Below are 18,695 nucleotides of genomic sequence, written 5' to 3'. Positions count from 1 at the left end.
GGGTGTGTGGGTTTGCATTGCCGGGGGTGACAACTGCACGGTTGCATCATCTCTGCATGGTTGCCCTGGCAACGGGTAATGCGCTGGTGCCTGAGGCAGTGATGCAGAGACACCCGATAGTTCGCACCCCCCCCCCCCCACCGCTTCCCCCACTCTCAGCCCCCGTCCCCACTGGGGCAGCCGACACTCCCCCCCTCACACTATCCCCTCCCTCTCTCCTTCTCTCCCCCCACTCTGTGCAGCCCAGTCACCACCGGCTCTGCTCCAGCTACACGCTGGTCATGCCTTCCTCTCCCCTCTCAATCTGCCTGTACATCGGCTCTCCTCTCCCCCTTCTCCCTCCCTCCCTCCCTATCTCTCTCTCCCTATCTCTCTCTCCCCCTCTCCTCCCCTCTCTCTCTCTACCCCTCTCTATCCCCCCCCTCTCTCCCTCTCCCCCCCCTCTCCCCCTCTCTCCCTCTCTCCCCCCTCTCCCTCTCTCCCCCTCCCTCCCTCCCTGACTCTGCCACCCTGTGCCCCAGTACCGTGCGCTGGGCACCCGCCTACCTGACGCTCCTCCCCCGGTCTCCATGTGAGCCGCTGTGTGTGTGGTGTGTGTGTGCGTGGAGCTGCCGACGGGCATGCAGAGATTTGTGAAGGAGGATTACTTTGAGTTGGACTGGTACTATGAGGAGTGTACGGACGGTAATTATGCCTTTGTGTTGAGCTGGGGCTGGGCTGAGGCAGTGAGATGGGGTGTGTATGTGTGTGTGTGTGTGTGTGTGTGTATGTGTGTGTGTGTGTGTGTGTGTGTGTATGTGTGTGTGTGTGTGTGTGTGGGTGTGTATGTGTGTGTGTGTGTGTGTGTGTGTGTGTGTGTGTGTGTGTGTGTGTGTGTATGTGTGTGTGTGTGTGTGTGTGTGGGGGTGTGTGTGTGTGTGTGTGTGTGTGTGTGTGTGTGTGTGTGAGGGTGTGTGTGTGTGTGTGTGTGTGTGTGTGTGTGTGTGTGTGTGTGTGTGTGTGTGTGTGTGTGTGTCTGTGTTCCGTGCTCAGTGGAACGCTGCTGCTGCTGCGGTTTTCATTGACAGAATGTCCTGATGCAGAGCTGGTTTAACCTCAATCCCAGCTCTTGTGGCGCTGAGAGCACGTCTATTCCTTGGAGCGCAGGAGGATGAGGGGTGATCGTACAGCCATGCACTAAATCAGAGCATTAGGTCGGGTAGACGCACAGAGTCTTTTACCCCCAAGGAGAGGGCAATTGAGAACCAGAGGAAGTTACGAGGTTGTTGCCAGGTCTAGAGGGTGTGAGCTACAGGGAGAGGTTGAGTAGGCTGGGTCTCTATTCCATGGAGCGCAGGAGGATGAGGGGTTATCTTATACAGGTGTATAAAATCATGAGAGGAATAGATCGGGTAGATACAGAGTCTCCGGCCCAGAGTAGGGGAATCGAGGACCAGAGGACATAGGTTCAAGGTGAAGGGGGGAAAGATTTAATAGGAACCAGAGGGACTGTCTATCTGGGGTTTGTGTGTGCCGGCCGGAATGAGAAAGAGAGACTGTCACTCGTGTACGGTGCCTGACGTGGAGTAACAGACTGCAAACTGGAGTAACTTAGGCCACACTTTCAATGCCATTCCCCAGAAACAGATTCACTCATCTTGATCCAGTTGAATATAACAACCGCAATATCAGTGGCACAAATTCCACCTCAAGCTCGGAATGTATCGTCCTACATTGTGTGGTGACATTGAAAACACACTTCGCTCTCAATATAGTGGCGCAGCGGGTAGAGCTGCTGCCTCACTGTAGCGCCAGAGACCCGGGTTCCATCCCGACCACGGGCGCTGTCTGTACGGAATTTGTACGTTCTCCCCGTGACCTGCGTGGGTTTTCTCCGGGCACTCCGGTTTCCTCCCACACTCCAAAGACGTGCGGGTTTGTAGGTTAATTGCCCCTCTGTAAATAGTGTGTTCAGAGTGGATGAAAAAGTGGGATGTTATTCACTGGTGTGAAGAGGTGATCGATGGGCCGAAGGGCCTGGTGCCGAGCTTTATATTTCACTTTAGAGATACAGTGTGCAGGTGTGTAGGTTAATTAGCTTCTATAAATTGTAAATTGTCCCGAGTGTGTAAGATAGAACTAGTGTACAGGGTGGTTGATGGTCGGAGTGGACGCTGTGGGCCGAAGGGCCTGTTTCCATGCTGTCTCTCCCAAGTCTAAAAAAATATTTATTTTGCTTTAAATGAGTATTATATAATTCAGTGAAAATTACCTCCAGCAATGTGGGTCAGGTATTGTGTAGAGGGGTTTGAATCTGTATCGTGGGGCAACTCTAACCAACATAGAGACACAGAGTGCTGGAGTAACTCAGCGGGTCAGGCAGCATCTCTGGAGAGAAGGAATGGGTGACGTTTCGGGTCGAGACCATTCTTCAAACCCGAAACGTCACCCATTCCTTCTCTCCAGAGATGCTGCCTGACCCGCTGAGTTACTCCAGCACTTTATGTCTGTCTTCGTTTTAAACGAGCATCTGCAGTTCAGTTCAGTTTAGTTTATTGTCTGTACCAGGGTACAGTGAAAAGCTTTTGTTACGTGCTAACCAGTCAGTGGAAAGACAATACATGATTACAATCGAGCCATTTACATTGTACAGATAAATGATAAGGGAATGACGTTTAGTGCAAGGCAAAGCCAGCAAAGTCTGATCAAGGATAGTCCAAGCGTCACCAATGAGGTAGCTAGTAGTTCAGGACTGAACTGTTGCTGCAGGAGCGGAGGTGTAAGTGTGGAGCGATTGCAATGTGTGATTGTAGATCTGCTTCTGTGGTTAGTACGCAAATAGTTGGCTGCGCTGGACTGGGCTGGGCTGGGCTGGGCTCCGCATCTCATATAATACTTCCCCATGTGTGACGTTATTCAGGAGCAGGATTACCAGTGGCTTGTTAACTCTTCAATGGGTCAGATGGATGATGAATCATGTCAGTGAAACCGCAGCCCAGACCATCGCACGCACAAACCAACCTCACTTCCATTGACTCCATCTACACCTCACGCTGCCTGGGCAAGGCCAGCAGCATCATCAAGGACCAGTCTCATCCCCGGCCACTCCCTCTTCTCCCCTCTCCCATCAGGCAAGAGGTACAGAAGTGTGAAAACGCACACCTCCAGATTCAGGGACAGTTTCTTCCCAGCTGTTATCAGGGATATGGGCCAAGCACAGGCAGGTGGGACTAGTGCAGCTGGGACATGTTGGGCGGTGTGGGCGAGTTGGGCCGAAGGGCCTGTTTCCACGCTGTATCACTCTATGACTGGGATTGGATTGATTGACTCTGCCTGTGTTTGGGGATGGTGTGGGTGAAGGTTGCGATGTGACTGTGTGTCGGTTCTGTGTTCCTCCCTGTGTGTCTGCGACAGTTTCTTCCCGGCTGTTATCAGGCAACTGAACCATCCTACCACAACCAGAGAGCAGTGCTGAACTACTATCTACCTCACTGGTGACCCTCGGACTATCTTTGTTCGGACTTTGCTGGCTTTACCTTGCACTAAACGTTATTCCCTTATCATGTATCTGTACGCGTCATGTATGTTAACGGCTCGATTGTAATCGTGTGTTATCTTTCCATTGACTGGATAAGCACGCAGCCAAAGCTTTTCCCTGTACCTCGGTACACGTGACAATAAACTAAACTGAACTGAACAGCGTGGAAACAGGCCCTTCAGCCCAACTTGCCCACCAAGACCAAGATGTCCCACCTACACTAGTCCCATCTGCCATCGTTTGGCCCATATCTCTCTAAACCTGTTCTATCCATGTACCTGTCTGCGATAGTCCCAGCCTCAACTACCTCCTCTGGCAGCTTGTTCCATACACCCACCACCCTTTGTGTGAAAATGTTATTCCTCAGGTTCCTGTTAAATCTTTCCCCGCTCACCTATGTCCTCTGCTTCTTGATTCCCCTACTCTGGGCAAGAGACTGTGCGTCTACCCGATCTATTCCTCTCATGATTTTGTACACCTCTATAAGATCACCCCTCATCCTCCTGTTTAAGAAAGAACTGCAGATGCTGGAACAATCGAAGGCAGACTAAAAATGCTGGAGAAACTCAGTGGGTGAGGCAGGCAGCATCTATGGAGAGAAGGAATAGACAACGTTTCCGGTCGAGACCCTTCTTCAGATTGATGTCGGGGGGGGGGAGGGCGGGAAAAAGAAAGGAAGAGGTGGAGACAGTGGGCTGTGGGAGAGCTGGGAAGGGGAAGGAGGGAGAAAGTAAGGACTACCTGAAATTGGAGAAGTCAATATTCATACTGCAGGGGTGTAAACCACCCAAGCGAAATATGAGGTGCTGCTCCTCCAATTTGCACTGGGCCTCACTCTGGGCATGGAGGAGGCCCAGGACAGAAAGGTTAGAAGAAATAGAGACCCAGCCTACTCAACCTCTCCCTATAGATCAGACCCTCTAGTCCTGGCAACATCCTCGTAAATCTTCTCTGTACCCTTTCCAGCTTGACAATATCTTTCCTATAACATGGTGCCCAGAACTGAACACAATACTCTAAATGTGGTCTCACCAACGTCTTGTACAACTGCAACATGACCTCCAAACCTCTATACTTAATATTCCGACTGATGAAGGCCAAAGTGGCAAAAGCCTTTTTGACCACCTTATCTACCTGCGACTAGACCTTAAGGGAACCACGCACCTGTACTCCTAGATCCCTCTGCTCTACACCACTACCCAGTGCTGGCAGCATCCTCTGGCACTATTCCAAACCATCATGTTTGATCCAGTCCTGGTCTCCAGATCACCTTCCACTGTTTCCCACACCCCGTGACTGCCGACCTCATCTCTGCCAATCCCCTCCTTGAATGTACGCATGGAACACAGTACAGCACAGGAATAGACAATAGGTGCAGGAGTAGGCCATTCGGCCCTTCGAGCCAGCACCGCCATTCAATGCGATCATGGCTGATTATCCCCAATCAGTAACCCGTTCCTGCCTTCTCCCCATATCCCCTGACTCCGCTATCTTTAAGAGCCCTATCTAGCTCTCTCTTGAAAGTATCCAGAGAACCTGCCTCCACCGCCCTCTGAAGCAGAGAATTCCACAGACTCACAACTCTCTGTGTGAAAAAGTGTTTCCTCGTCTCCGTTCTAAATGGCTTACCCCTTATTCTTAAACTGTGGCCCCTGGTTCTGGACTCCCCCAACATTGGGAACGTATTTCCCACCTCCAGCGTGTCCAAACCCTTAATAATCTTATATGTTTCAATAAGATTCCCTCTCATCCTTCTAAACTCCAGAGTGTACAAGCCCAGCTGCTCCATTCTCTCAGCATATGACAGTCCCGCCATCCCGGGAATTAACCTGTGAACCTACGCTGCACTCCCTAAATAGCAATAATGTCCTTCCTCAAATTAGGTGAGCAAAACTGCACACAATACTCCAGGCCCTTCGGCCCACAATGTCAAGACCAACATGATGCCAAGACCAACTCTCCTCTGCCTACATGTGATCCATATCCCTCCATTCCCTGCGCATATCCAAAAGCCTCTTAAACACCGCTATCGTATCTGCCTCCACCCACTGTAAAAAAACCTGCCTGGCACATCTCCTTTAAACTTTGCTCCTCTCACGGTATTTGGTACTATAACAACATTTGAAAGACATTTGGACAGGTACATGGATAGGACAGGTTTAGAGGGACATGGGCCAAATGCGGGCATGTGGGCCTAGTGTAGATGGGGCATGTTGGCCGGTGTGGGCAAGTTGGGCCGAAGGGCCTGTTTCCATTCTGAATCACTCCACGTCATGTGGTCTTTGATATCTCCACTCTGGGAAATAGTTTCTGACTGCCCACCCTATCTACGCCTTCCATAATTTTGTACCCGTCTATCAGGTCTCCCCTCAACCTCTGACGTTGCAGAGAAAACAACCCAAGTCTGTCCAACCTCTCCCTGTAGCTGAAACCCTCTAATCCCGGTATCATTCTGGTGAACCTCGTCTGTACCGTCTCCAAAGCTCCCACATATTCAGTGTCTCTGAATCCATAGATGCCTTGGGCTGGAGAATTCCAAAAAGTTACAACCCTTCCAGAACTTCCTCCGTGTATCTATCGTAGAGTGATACAGCGTGGAAACAGCCACAATCGACCCAAGTTATCCACTCCGGCCAACATGTCCCATCTACACTAGTCCCACCTGCCCGCGTTTGGCCCATATTCCCCTAATCTTAAAGATAGCGGAGTCAGGGGATATGGGGAGAAGGCAGGAACGGGGTACTGATTGTGGATGATCAGCCATGATCACATTGAATGGCGGTGCTGGCTCGAAGGGCCAAATGGCCTACTCCTTCACCTATTGTCTATTGCTCCATCTAACAGACACGTGGAATTGCAAGCGATAGATGGCTACAGGCCTAACAGATGCAAATGGGGCCAGGGTGGATGGGGCAAAGTGGTGTGCATGGACGCAGTGGGCCGAAGGGCCTCTCTCCGTAACTCTATGACACTAATGGGTTGTGGTGTAAGCAGGTCTGGGTCCCAGTGCAGGAACAAGGAACGTACAACGTTTGAACTACCTTGGGTTAGGGAATTCCAAAGACTCACAACTCTCTAAGAGGCGAATATCCTCCTTGTATCTATTATAGAGTCAATGAATGAGGAAACAAGCCCCTCGGCCCAACTTGCCCACACTCGGCCCAACTTGCCCACAACATGTCCCATCTAACCTAGTCCCACCTGCCCGTGTTTGGCCCATATCCCTCCAATCCTGTCCTATCCATGTAGGGTCTCGACCCGAAACGTCACCCATTCCTTCTCTCCACAGATGCTGCCTGACCCACTGAGTTAAGGGCCTGTCCCACTTTCACAACCTAATTCTCAACCTTTTTTATTTGTGGACAATTTTCATGATGCTAGAAAAACGGCCCGACCTACTTGATGCCACGAGTACCTACGACTAGCATCACAACCTACCTACGACCTACCTACAACCTCGTGACGACCATGCTGCAAGTATGAATCAAGGGCAAACTCGGCAGAGATCGTGAAAGTGAGACAGGCCCTTAACTCCAGCATTTTGTGTCTACTAACCATATACCTGTCCAGCTGTTTCTTACACGTTGGGATAGTCTCAGCCTCAACTACCTCCTCCGGCAGCTCGTTCCATACACCCACCACCCTCTGTGCGAAAAAGTTATCCCTCAGATTCCCATTAAATCTGCTCCTATCACATGAAATTATGAACTATTAAATCTTTTCCCCTTCACCTTGAACCTATGTCCTCTGGTCCTCGATTCGCCTACTCTGGGCAAGAGACTCTGTGCGTCTACCCGATCTATTCCCCTCATGATTTTGTCCACTAAACAGGAAGGGACTGTTTTCATTGGAGATTAGAAGAATGAGAGGTGGCCTTATGAAAGATGAAAGCTTGATGGGGTGGACAGGGCAGGTATTGTATTTGAGCCATTGTATTTGATTCTACCGGCTGGACTAGATCTGACGGATGAGATGAAGATAAATCCCTGGAGATGCCACAGGTGTATAAGAGTAAACGGGGAGCCAGGGAGAGAACGGGGGCCCTTAAAGTTCAGCCTGGTTCAAGGTGAAGGGGAAAAGATTTAATCGGAATCTGAGGGGTAACTTTTTCACATAAAGGGTGGTGGGTGCATGGAACAAGCTGCCGGAGGAGGTAGTTGAGATTAGGACTATCCCTATGTTTAACAAACAGTTAGACAGGTACATGGATGGGACAGGTTTGGAGGGATATGGACCAAACGCAGGCAGGCGGGACTAGTGTAGATGTATGACGCTTTAAATCTTTCCTCCTTCACCTTGAACCTATGTCCTCTGGTCCTCGATTCCCCAACTCTGGGCAAGAGTGTGCATCTACCTGATCTATTCCTCTCATGATTTTGTACACTTCGACAAGATCACCCCTCATCCTCCTGCGCTCCATGGAATAGAGACCCAGCCTACTCAACCTCTCCCTGTAGCTCACACCCTCTAGTCCTGGCAACATCCTTGTAAATCTTGACAACAGGAAAGGGAGAGGGGCAAGTGGGGCTGTATTTAGTTTAGTTTATTGTCACGTGTACCGAGGTACAGTGAAAAGCTTCTATTTTATGTAATGTTATCCCTTGTCTGGAACTTGAGTCTGAAGTAAAGTTTAATAAAAATTAATAATATGTCCCTGCTCATCGCCTGCGGAGAGATTCTGCCTCGTTCCACTTTCTTGGGAAGGCATTTCAGTGGAGACTTCTATGTTTGGCAAGATATGGCACCTCTAGTTTATGGTCAAATGTTCAGTTTAGTTTATTGTCACGTGTACCGAGGTACAGTGAAAAGCTTCTGTTGCGTGCTAACCAGTCAGCGGAAAGACAATACATGATTACAATCGAGCCGTCCACAGTGTACAGATACATGATAAGGGAATAACGTTAGTGCAAGGTAAAGCCAGCAAAGTCAGATCAAAGATAGTCCGAGGGTCACCAATGAGGTAGATAGTAGTTCAGGACTGCTCTCTGGTTGTGGTGGGATGATTCAGTTGCCTGATTACAGCTGGGAAGAAACTGTCCCTGAATCTGGAGGTGTGCGTTTTCACACTTCTGGACCTCTTGCCCGATGGGAGAGGGGAGAAGAGGGAGTGGCCAGGGTGAGACTGGTCCTTGATTATGCTGCTGGCCTTGCCGAGGCAGCGTGAGGTGTAGATGGAGTCAATGGAAGGGAGGTTGGTTTGTGTTTAAGAAAGAACTGCAGATGCTGGTAAAACCGAAGGCAGACACAAAATGCTGGAGTAGCTCAGCGGGACAGGCAGCGTGCATGGAGAGAAGGAATGAGCGACGTTTTGGGTCGATACCCTTCTTTTGACTGATGCCAGGGGAGGGGGCGGGACAGATAAAGAATGTAGTTGGAGAGTAAAACTGGTGGGAGAACTGGGAAGGGGGGGGGGGGGGGGGGGGATGGAGAGAGAGGGAAAGCAAGGGCTATCTGAAGTTTGAGAAGTCATTGTTCATACCGCTGGGGTGTAAACTACCCAAGCGAAATATGAGGTGCTGTTCCTCCAATTTGCGCTGGGCCTCACTCTGGCCATGGAGGAGGCCCAGAACAGAAAGGGCAGATTGGGAATGGGGGGGGAGGTAAAGTGCTGAGCAACCGGGAGATCAGGTTGGTTAATACGGACTGAGCGGAGGCGTTCAGTGAAACGATCGCCGAGCCTGCGCTTGGTCTCGCCGATGTACAGGAGTTGACACCTGGAACAGCGGATACAGTAGATGAGGTTGGAGGAGGTGCAAGGGAACATCTGCCTCACCTGGACGGAGTCGACGGGGAGGTAAAGGGACAGGTGTTGCATTTCCTGCGGTTGCAGGGAAAAGTACCTGGGGAGGGGGTAGTTTGGGTGAGAAGGGACGAGTTTGACCAGGGGGTTTCGGAGGGAACGGTCTCTGTGGAAAGCAGAAGGGGGTGTAGATGTGGCCAGTTGTGGGATCCCGTTGGAGGTGGCGAAAATGTTGGAGGATTATATGCTGTATGCGACGGCTGATGGGGTGGAAGGTGAGGACAAGGGGGACTCTGTCCTTGTTACGAATGGGGGGAGTGGGAGCAAGAGCAGAGCTGTGGGATATCGAGGAGACCCTAGTGAAAGCCTCATATATAATGGAAGAGGGGAACCCCCGTTCCCTAAAGAATGAGGACATCTATGATGCCCAAGTATGGAATTGGGAGTAGGGGATAGAGTCCTTACAGGAAACAGGGTGGGAAGAAGTGTAGTCCAGATAGCCATGGGAGTCAGTGGGTTTGTAGTAGATGTCGGTCTGTAGTCTGTTACCTGCGACGGAGATAGTGAGGTCTAGAAACGGTAGGGAAGTGTCGGAAATGGTCCAGGTGTATTTGAGTGCAGGATGGAAGTTAGTGGTGAAATGGATGAAGTCAGTGAGTTGTGTGTGGGTGCAGGAGGTAGCACCAATGCAGTCATCGATGTAGCTGAGCTGGAGTTCGGGGATAGGGCCAGTGTATGCCTCGAACAAGCATTGTTCGACGTACCCTACAAAGAGGCGGGCATAGCTGGGGCCCATGCGCATGTCCATAGCTACGCCATGGATTCGGAGGAAATGGGAGGAGTCAAACGAAAAGTTGTTGAGGTGCTTCACAGGTGTTTGTAATTACTCAGGTGTGTTTAATTGCCTCCTTAATGCGGGTATAAGAGAGCTCTCAGCACCTAGTCTTTCCTCCAGTCTTTCCATCACCTTTGGAAACTTTTATTGCTGTTTTTCAACATGAAGACAAAAGTTGTGCCAATGAAAGTCAAAAAAGCCATTATGAGACTGAGAAACAAGAATAAAACTGTTCGAGACATCAGCCAAACCTTATGCTTATCAAAATCAACTGTTTGGAACATCATTAAGAAGAAAGAGAGTACTGGTGAGCTTACTAATCGCAAAGGGACTGGCAGGCCAAGGAAGACCTCCACAGCTGATGACAGAAGAATTCTCTCTATAATAAAGAAAAATCCCCAAACACCTGTCCGACAGATCAGAAACACTCTTCAGGAGTCAGGTGTGGATTTGTCAATGACCACTGTCCGCAGAAGACTTCATGAACAGAAATACAGAGGCTACACTGCAAGATGCAAACTACTAGTTAGCCGCAAAAATAGGATGGCCAGGTTACAGTTTGCCAAGAAGTACTTAAAAGAGCAACCACAGTTCTGGAAAAAGATCTTGTGGACAGATGAGACGAAGATTAACTTATATCAGAGTGATGGCAAGAGCAAAGTATGGAGGAGAGAAGGAACTGCCCAGGATCCAAAGCATGCCACCTCATCTGTGAAACACGGTGGTGGGGGTGTTATGGCCTGGGCATGTATTGCTGCTGAAGGTACTGGCTCACTTATCTTCATTGGTGATACAACTGCTGATGGTAGTAGCATAATGAATTCTGAAGTGTATAGACACATCCTATCTGCTCAAGTTCAAAAAAATGTCTCAAAACTCATTGGCCGGAGGTTCATTCTACAGCAAGACAATGATCCCAAACATACTGCTAAAGCAACAAAGGAGTTTTTCAAAGCTAAAAAATGGTCAATTCTTGAGTGGCCAAGCCAATCACCCGATCTGAACCCAATTGAGCATGCCTTTTATATGCTGAGGAGAAAACTGAAGGGGACTAGCAGACAGACGGACTGCAGTCGAGCCGCTGCCATTAGGCACCACCACACCACAAATGCTGATACATTCATCAGTACATCAGTCTATGAAAGTAAGAATGCAGGTACAGCAGGTAGTGAAGAAAGCGAATGGCATGTTGACCTTTATAACAAGAGGAGTCGAGTATAGGAGCAAAGAGGTCCTTCTGCAGTTGTACAGAGCCCTGGTGAGACCACACCTGGAGTATTGTGTGCAGTTTTGGTCCCTCCCCTAATTTGAGGAAGGACGTTCTTGCTATTGAGGGAGTGCAGCGTAGGTTCACAAGGTTAATTCCCGGGATGGCGGGACTGTCATATGCTGGGAGAATGGAGCAGCTGGGCTTGTATACTCTGGAGTTTAAAAGGATGAGAGGGAATCTTATTGAAACATATAAGATTGTTAATGGTTTGGACACGCTAGAGGCAGGAAACATGTTCCCGATGTTGGGGGAGTCCAGAACCAGGGGCCACAGTTTTGGGCCCCATTTCTGAGGAAGGATGTGCCGGCTCTGGAGAGGGGCCAGAGGAGGTTTACTAGAATGATCCCAGGAATGGGTGGGTGATGAGCGTTTGTCGGCTCTGGGCCTGTACTCGCTGGAGTTTACATAGATACATAGACAACAGGTGCAGGAGTAGGCCGTTCGGCCCTTCGAGCCAACACCGCCATTCAATGTGATCATGGCTGATCATCCCCAATCAATACCCCGTTCCTGCCTTCTCCCCATATCCCCTGACTCCGTTAGCCCTAAGAGCTCTATTTAACTCTTTAGAAAGATGAGGGGGGACCTCATTGAAAATTACCGAATAGTGAAAGGCCTGGATAGAGTGGATGTGGAGAGGATGTTTCCACTAGTGGGAGAGTCCAGCACCAGAGGTCACAGCCTCAGAATTAAAAGATTTTCCTTTAAGGAGATGAGGAGGAATTTCTTTAGTCAGAGGGTGGTGAATCTGTGGGATTCTTTGCCACAAATGGCCGTGGAGGCCAGTGGATATTTTTAAGGCTGAGATAGATAGGTTCTTGATTAGTGCGGGTGTCAGAGGTTATGGGAAGAAATGTATTCCGTCATTCAAACATGGCTGATCTATCTCTCCCTCCTAACCCCATTCTCCTGCCTTCTCCCCATAACCCCTGACACCCGTACTAATCAAGAATCTATCTATCTCTGCCTTAAATATATCCACTGACTTCGCCTCCACAGCCCTCTGTGGCAATGAATTCCACGTTGATTGCCATTCTGCATTATGTTATTCTATTTTTTGCTATTAAGCCACGGGAACAGCAGCCCCCACTGCCCACATCAGGAGCTGCTGCCCACATCTGTAGTTGCTGCCCATAGCTGGAGCTGCTGCCCACATCTGTAGTTGCTGCCCATAGCTGGAGCTGCTGCCCACATCTGTAGTTGCTGCCCATAGCAGGAGCTGTTGCAGCGGTGATTGACTGGCCCCGGGCGCTGCGACTCTGCTGCAGCCACGTGCACTCCCATGCAGCATGCACCCCTTGCTGCAGCATGCACCTTCCCAAGCAGCATGGACCCCCCTTGCTGCAGCATGCACCTTCTCAAGCAGCATGCACCTTCTCAAGCAGCATGCACCCTCTCAAGCAGCATGCACCCCTTGCTGCAAGCACCCTCTCATGCAGCGTGCACCCTCGCAAGCAGCAAGCACCCTCTGAAGCAGCAAGCACTCTCTCAGGCAGCATGCACACCTTGTTGCAGCATGCACCCTTTGTTGCAGCATGCACCCTTTGTTGCAGCATGCACCCTTTGTTGCAGCATGCACCCTTTGTTGCAGCATGCACCCTTTGTTGCAGCATGCACCCTTTGTTGCAGCGATGGGCTGCGTGGGTTTAAAACGTTGCATTTACGTGTGTGGAGTTGGGGAGTCTGCGCAGTGTCTGTGGGTGCTGCGGCCCGGGACACCTGTCAATCACCCGCTCCCGGGCGGTGCCGACGTGCAACGCTGCAGGGCGGTGCAACATTGTAGGTGATGCAAGGCTGTTCAGGGCGGTGCAACACTGTGCTGGGTCGGGTTGTGCACTGTGCAGGGCTTTGCATCGCTGTAGGTACGGGCGGTGCTACGTCGTGCAGGGCGGTGCTGTACTGTGCAAGGCAGGCTGTGCATCGCTGTGCTGGGCGTTGCTACGTCGTGCAGGGCAACACTGTGGGGCCAGGGCGGTGCTGTACTGTGCAAGGCAGGCTTTGCATCGCTGTGCTGTGTAGGGGGGGCATGGCCACGGCTGCAGCCCGGCCTGTCTCCCTCCTCGCCCCGGCATGGCTGCGGGCCGGGCTCCCTCTCCTCCCCGCGCCGACACCGACACGGAGCCGGAGCCCCATCACCCCGCACAGTGGCGGCTGCTGGACGAAGGTAACCTTGCATTCATTGCATGTTCATCCCCTTGCAACTCTCCCCGGCAACGCTGCAACATCCCCTGCAACTCTCCCCAGAGTAATGCATCTTGCATTCTCCCACAAAATAATGCACGCTGTTACTCCAGCACTTTGTGTTTATCTCCGGTGCAAACCAGCACCTGCAGTTCCTTTCTCACAGGTGAACACAAAATGCTGGAGTAACTCAGCAGGACAGGACATGCCACGTTGCGTCTCTGGAGAGAAGGAATGGCCGTCGCTTCGGGGTCGAGACCCTTCCTCAGACGTGTACTAGGTTCCTTGCTGCAAATCGTTGTGAGGTTATTTTGCAAAAGGCAGCGCAGGCGGTGGGTGGGTGTTTGAGCGGGTGCTGGCTCGAGGGGCCGAATGGCCTACTGCACCTATTGTTTATTGTCAAAGCAACAGCGAGCTGGAGGCAGCAACATGCAGAGCAATAGCATTACCTGGCCCTTCCCCCGCCTTACAACGACAGGTATGCGCTGGAATTTAGATGGATGAGAGGTATCTTCTAGAAACGTATAACATTCTTAGAGCATTGGACAGGCTAGAGGCAGGAAACATGTTCCCCATGTTGGGGGGAATCCAGAACCAGGGGTCACAGTTTAAGAATAAGGGGTCGGTCATTTAGGACTGAGATGATAAAAAACTTTTTCACCCAGAAAGTTATGAATCTGTGGAATTCTCTGCCACCGAAGGCAGTGGAGGCCAATTCACTGGATGTTTTCAAGAGAGAGTTAGATTTAGCTCTTAGGCCTAAAGGAATCAAGGTACTGATTGTGGATGAATATTGAATGGTGGTGCTGGCTTGAAGGGCTGAATGGCCTACTCCTGCACCTGTTATCTATGTATCTTCTATGTATTAGAGGTGCAAATACCGAGCCTTCCCTTCTTGCTCATATGCTGCAACCTCCACAGATGATGCCTGACCCGCTGAGTTACTCCAGCACTATGTGAAACGTCACCTATCCATGTTCTCCACAGATGCTGCCTGGCCCGCTGAGTTACTCCAGCACTTTGTGTTTTGCTCGATCCCAGCGCCTGCAGTTCCTTGTGCCCTCTCCAGTAAACAATGTGATGAATGGACTGTTGGTATTTAATGTTGCGTTACCGAGGTTCAGAGCGAAGCGTTTGTTTGCATGCCATCCATTAAGTCAGATTATATTATATATGTCTGAAGAAGGGTCTCAACTCGAAATGTCACCTATTCCTTCGCTCCATAGATGCTGCCTCACCCGTTGAGTTTCTCCAGCATTTTTGTCTGCCTTATATATGACGACATTCTCAGGCATTCACAAGACCAACAGGTACAACTAGTTGGACAAAGACAACAATTCCAGAGTGCCGAATACAGCGTTCAAGTGCATTGTTGTCAATGGGTGGGTTGGAAGATTAGGACGACACCCTAGCTTCTGGTGGACAGAGGTTATGGAGACAAGGCAGGAGAATGGGGTTATGAGGGAGAGATAGATCAGCCATGATTGAATGGTGGAGTAGACTCGATGGGCCGAATGGTCTAATTCTGCCCCTATCACTTCTGAACCTATGAAGTCATACAGCATGGAAACAGGCCCTTCGGCCCAACTTGCCCAAACTGACCAACGTGTCCCATCTACACTAGTCCCACACCTGCGATTGGCCCATTTCCCTCTAAACCTTTCCTGTCCACGTGCCTGTCCAAATGTTATGACCTTATGGAAGGTTCTACAATCAAGTCAAACTCGCCCAATAGGTAGAGCAATGGGGAAGATAGGAACCTGAGAGGCAACTTTTTCGCACAAAGGGTGGTGGGTGTATGGAACGAGCTGCCGGAGGTAGTAGTTGAGGCTGGGACACTTTTTCACATAGGGAGTTGTGAGTGTGGAATTCTCTGCCTCGGAGGGCGGTGGAAGCAGTTCTCTGGATATTTTCAAGAGAGAGGTAGATAGGGCTCTTAAAGATAGAGTCAGGGGATATGGGGAGAAGGCAGGAACGGGGTACCAATTGTGGTTGATCAGCCATGATCACATTGAATGTCGGTGCTGGCTCGAAGGGCCGAATGGTCTATTCCTGCACCTATTGTCTATTGCCTTCTGTGGCAATTAATTCCACAGATTCACCACGCCCTGACTAAACAAATTCCTCCTCATCTCCTTCCTAAAGGAACATCCTTTAATTCTGAGGCTGTGTCCTCTAATCCTAGACTCTCCCACTAGTGGAAACATCCTCTCCACATCCACTCTATCCAGGCCTTTCACGATTTGCTGTTTCAATGAGATTTTCCCCTCATCCTTCTAAACTCCAGCGAGTACAGGCCCAGCGCCGACAAACGCTCATCGTACATTTAACCCACTCATTCCTGGGATCATTCTTGTAAACTAATGAAAAGTGTAGTTGTCATGTGTGGGAATAACATCCACGTTTTGTTTGTTTAAAGTAGAGGCTGGCCTTGGAGGTTGTTTGAATGTCAGGGTTGGTTGGAGTTGCCAGCACACCTGTCTTCAAGGTGATCACAGTAAATCCGCCCATGTGTTGGAGAATCATTGGCACTCTGCCTTCAGTGATTACATCAGGGTGGCACGGTGGTGCAGCGGGTAGAGCTGCTGCCTCACAGCGCCAGAGACCCGGGTTCCATCCTGACCACGGGTGCCATCTGTGCAGAGTTTGCACGTTCTCCCCGTGACCTGCGTGGGTTTTCTCCGGCTGCTCCGGTTTCCTCCCACACTCCAGAGACGTGCAGGTTTGTAGGTTAATTGGCTTCTGTAAATGTAAATTGTCCCTGGTGTGTGTCGGGTAGTGTGCGGGGTGATCGCTGATCGGCGCGGACTGGGTGGGCCGACGGGCCTGTTTCCCCGCGATATCTCTAAACTAACTAAGTGACAAGGATGCTCCTTCTCTTCATGTTAATCACACGTCCTGCTGCAAGTCTTTGACCTTGAGACTTCTTGCCTCTTGACCGCCCACCTGGTACCCAGTCCTAACGGCCAGTGTCCACCCCTCTCTGCGAAGCCCATCGATGGTGGGGAGGTCAGATCCCATGATGTGACGTCATCTGTAGGACTACTCTAGAATATTCCATGATTTTGATGAATATGTTCAGTTGAGTTTATTGTCTCGTGTGCCGACACTCATCACATTGTTTACTGGAGGAGGTACAAGGAACTGCAGGTGCTGGCATCAAGTCAGCGGAAAGACAATACATGATTCCAATCAGGCAATGACACGCGAGAGGCAGGAACCATGTTCCCGATGTTGGGGGAGTCCAGAACCAGGGGCCACAGTTTAAGAATAAGGGGTAAGCCATTTAGAACGGAGACGAGGAAATACTTTTTCACCCAGAGAGTTGTGAGTCTGTGGAATTCTCTGCCTCAGAGGACGGTGGAGGCAAGTTCTTTGGATACTTTCAAGAGAGAGCTAGATAGGGCTCTTGAAGATAGCGGAGTCAGGGGATATGGGGAGAAGGCAGGAACGGGGTACTGATTGGGGATGATCACATTGAATGGCGGTGCTGGCTCGAAGGGCCAAATGGCCTCCTCCTGCACCTGTTGTTTATTCACGGTGTACAGATGCATGAAGAATGGTCTCGACCTGAAACATCACCCATTCCTTCTCTCCAGGGATGCTGCCTGTCCCGCTGAGTTACTCCAGCTTTTTGCGTCTACATGATAAGGGAATAGCTTCTCGTGCAATGCAAAGTCCGATCAAGAGTAGTTCAAAGGGTCACCAATGAGGCAGATAGTAGCACAGGACCGCTCTCTTGTTGTGATAGGATGCTTCAGTTGCCTGATAACAGCTGGGAAGAAACTGTCCTTGAATCTGGAGGTGTGCGTTCGTTTTCACACTTCTGTACCTCTTGCCCGATGGTAGAGGGGGAGTAGAGGGAGTGGCCGGGGTGTGCGACTGGTCCTTGATTATGCTGCTGGCCTTGCCGAGGCAGCGTGAGGTGTAGATGGAGTCAATGGAAGGGAGGTTGGTTTGTGTGATGGTCTGGGCTGCGTCCACAATTCGCTGCATTTTTTATCAGAACTTTGCAGCCGTTGACCGGTTATTGAGGAGCCCTGGTCTAGCACCCAGAGAGTTGTGAACCTGTGGGATTCTCTGCCACAGAAGGCAGTGGAGGCCAATTCACTGGATGTTTTCAAGAGAGAGTTAGATTGAGCTCTTGGGCCTAAAGGAATCAAGGGATACAGGGAAAAAGCAGGAATGGGGTACTGATTGTGGATGATCAGCCATGATCATATTGAATAGTGGTGCTGGCTCGAAGGGCTGATTGGCCATACCTGCACCTATTGTCTGTGTATCTTCTATGTATTAGAGGTGCAAATACCGAGCCGTCACTTCCTGCTCACATGCTGCAACCTCCACAGATGCTGCCTGACCCGCTGAGTTACTCTAGCACTCTGTGAAACATCACCTATCCATGTTCTCCACAGATGCTGCCTGACTCGCTGAGTTACTCCAGCACTTTGTGTTTTGCTCGTTCCCAGCACCTGCAGTTCCTTGTGCCTCCTCCAGTAAACAATGTGATGAGTGTATTGTGGTATGTTATTGTTGCGTGTACTGAGCTTTTGTTTGCGCCTATTTTCTATATATTCTTTTTGAGAACAATGGGTTGAGGTGCTGGCGGAGTGGACGTGCTCTCCAACACGTTCACACACTGGGACTTTGGTCTCCAATTCCTTGAGTCATCACCAGGAAGATGATTTATGACTGATGGGTGATATCAGATTATCGCCTGTGTGTGACAGGAGCACCTAAATATTGTACATGAACAAGTTAGACACAGAGTGCTGGAGTAACTCAGCGGGTCAGGCAGCATCTCTGGAGAGAAGGAATGGGTGATATTTTGGGTCAAACATGTCTTTGTGTTTACATGAGACCAGAGACACATAAACAGTCCCTTCAGCCCAACTTGCCCACACTGACCAACTTAGAAACATAGAAAATAGGTGCAGGAGTAGGCCATTTGGCATTTCGAGCCAGCACCGCCATGGCTGATCATCCATAATCAGTACCCCGTTCCTGCTTTCTCCCTATATCCCTTGATTCCGTTAGCCCTAAGAACTATATCTCACTCTCTTTTGAATACTGATAAGGGAATAACGTTTAGTGCAAGATAAAGCCAGCAAAGTCTGATCAAGGATAGTCGGAGGGTCACCAATGAGGTAGA

General features: G+C 50.2%; 1 protein-coding gene across 1 annotated transcript in view; it reads left to right on the top strand.

The window, feature by feature from the left end:
- The window catches only part of LOC116985360 (trafficking kinesin-binding protein 1-like), a 94,249-nt gene that overhangs the window by 30,156 nt on the left and 45,398 nt on the right, over positions 1-18,695 (top strand). The window contains exon 3 of the mRNA XM_033040110.1: positions 13,382-13,526. Coding sequence (XP_032896001.1) covers positions 13,382-13,526 — 145 coding nt within the window. The remainder of the gene's footprint in view (positions 1-13,381; positions 13,527-18,695) is intronic.

The sequence above is a fragment of the Amblyraja radiata genome, chromosome 2, assembly GCF_010909765.2.
Source record: "Amblyraja radiata isolate CabotCenter1 chromosome 2, sAmbRad1.1.pri, whole genome shotgun sequence".
NCBI lineage: Eukaryota > Metazoa > Chordata > Chondrichthyes > Rajiformes > Rajidae > Amblyraja > Amblyraja radiata.
The sequence above is the reverse complement of the archived record's forward strand: the minus strand, read 5'-3'. Positions and strand labels throughout refer to the sequence as shown.